At 59.8% G+C, this 1,466-nt stretch overlaps 1 protein-coding gene across 1 annotated transcript in view; it reads left to right on the top strand.

Annotated features, from left to right (window-relative positions):
* The first annotated feature begins 864 nt into the window (after positions 1–864).
* PARN (poly(A)-specific ribonuclease) overlaps positions 865–1,466 on the top strand; it is a 36,254-nt gene continuing 35,652 nt past the window's right edge. Inside the window, 2 exon segments of the mRNA XM_010719707.3 lie at positions 865–911; positions 977–1,424. Of these exon segments, the coding sequence (XP_010718009.3) occupies positions 865–911; positions 977–1,424 (495 nt within the window).

Raw genomic sequence — 1,466 nt, 5'->3', positions numbered from 1 at the left:
GCACCGGGAAATGAGCGGAGCAGCCGCACCGCCCGCTGCCACAAAGGCTAGGCTCCGCTCCGCTCCTTCCCGCACCGCTGCTACAAAGGCTGCGCCGCCCCGCACCGCCCTCCCGCACCCCGCTGGGGCCGCGACCGTCTGAAAACCGCTTTTTTCTTCTTAGAAACTACCTCCAAATATAGTAACGGGGAAGGGGCATTCCTAGAAATTCGGGAGACGTCAGGAAGGGCAGATTTGTGACATTAATCTTCGCTTCCTGCAGAGGGCTCCCAGCGCAGGAGAAAAAAAAAAAAATCAAGTGAGCGATAAAACGCTTTTCGTGCTTCTTTGATCGGATAATGGTTCAAAAAGGAAGAACGGTAGAACACGTAACTCCCATTTCTCCACGAAGATCTAGGGGCTTTATAGGGGCAGCGAGCTAATCAGTAACTCCCGTCCTCATTTCTACCCGCGTTCACGGACGTCTATTGCCGTACTGACTTTCCCGTGTCCGCCCCGCGCACACAGCGCACGAAGCGCGGCGGACGGGCACTGCAGCTCCGCGGAGCGCCGCTCTCCCAGCCCCCGGTTCTGCCCGTCCAGCCGCGCTGCCGCCAATCCTTCCTGCCGTAGCTGCGCGCACGACTCGCACACGGGCCGTCCCGTGTCTGCTTTTGCCGCGGGGCGATAAGCGGCCGCGCTCCGCTCCCGGCCGGGCTCCGCAGCGGTGCTTTACTCCCATCGGGGCGGCCAGCAAAAGCTGCGCCAACGCTTCATAGGGAGCAGAAGCGTAATTAATGCTTGCAAAGCGCAAACGTGCCGCTGCACGCCACTAATTCTGTAAAGATCTCAGTGCTTTTCTAACAAAGCATTATTTAGCCAAGAATGGCAAACGTTGCTACAGAAAACACGGAGCTGGCTTTTGTGGAGAGGTAACGGATTTCGATTCGTGTGACTCTCACAGCCTAACTGACCTCCCGTAATGAAATTCCCTCAGCCACGTGAACTCCTCGTTGTTCCGCCCGTGTCACTGCGCCGGGCAAAGCGCCCTCCGCCCCCGTTCCAAATGCAACAAGAACTCGGGCTCCGGCTTTGCTTCGTATTTGATAAACTCATTTAATCAAACCCGTTACGGACACGTGCGGTTCTGTGGGGAATCGGCTCAGCCCGAGCGCTGCCGGGGCGGCTCCTCCGCTCGGATTCTCCGGTTTCGCTTTGAGAGCCCCCAGGCCGCCCCGCGCTTCATGTCCTCGGCTGGAGACGTTCGAGCCGGCAGACGGCAGCGCGGAGCGGCCCGGGCCGCGATGCCGCTCGCCGTGCGTGCTGGAACCGCCCCAAATTCCCACTTCCCGTTCTCCGTCCTTCTTCCCCAGGGGAGCGCGGAGCGCCGCGGAGCGTCCTTGTGCCCTCGTGAGAACCGGCGGTGCAGCGAACGGGAGTCGTTCGTACGGTCCGATCGTTTTCCTGACAGTAGATCTGCTCAAAGA

The sequence above is a fragment of the Meleagris gallopavo genome, chromosome 16 (genome assembly GCF_000146605.3).
Source record: "Meleagris gallopavo isolate NT-WF06-2002-E0010 breed Aviagen turkey brand Nicholas breeding stock chromosome 16, Turkey_5.1, whole genome shotgun sequence".
Classification (NCBI taxonomy): Eukaryota; Metazoa; Chordata; class Aves; order Galliformes; family Phasianidae; genus Meleagris; species Meleagris gallopavo.
The sequence above is the reverse complement of the archived record's forward strand: the minus strand, read 5'-3'. Positions and strand labels throughout refer to the sequence as shown.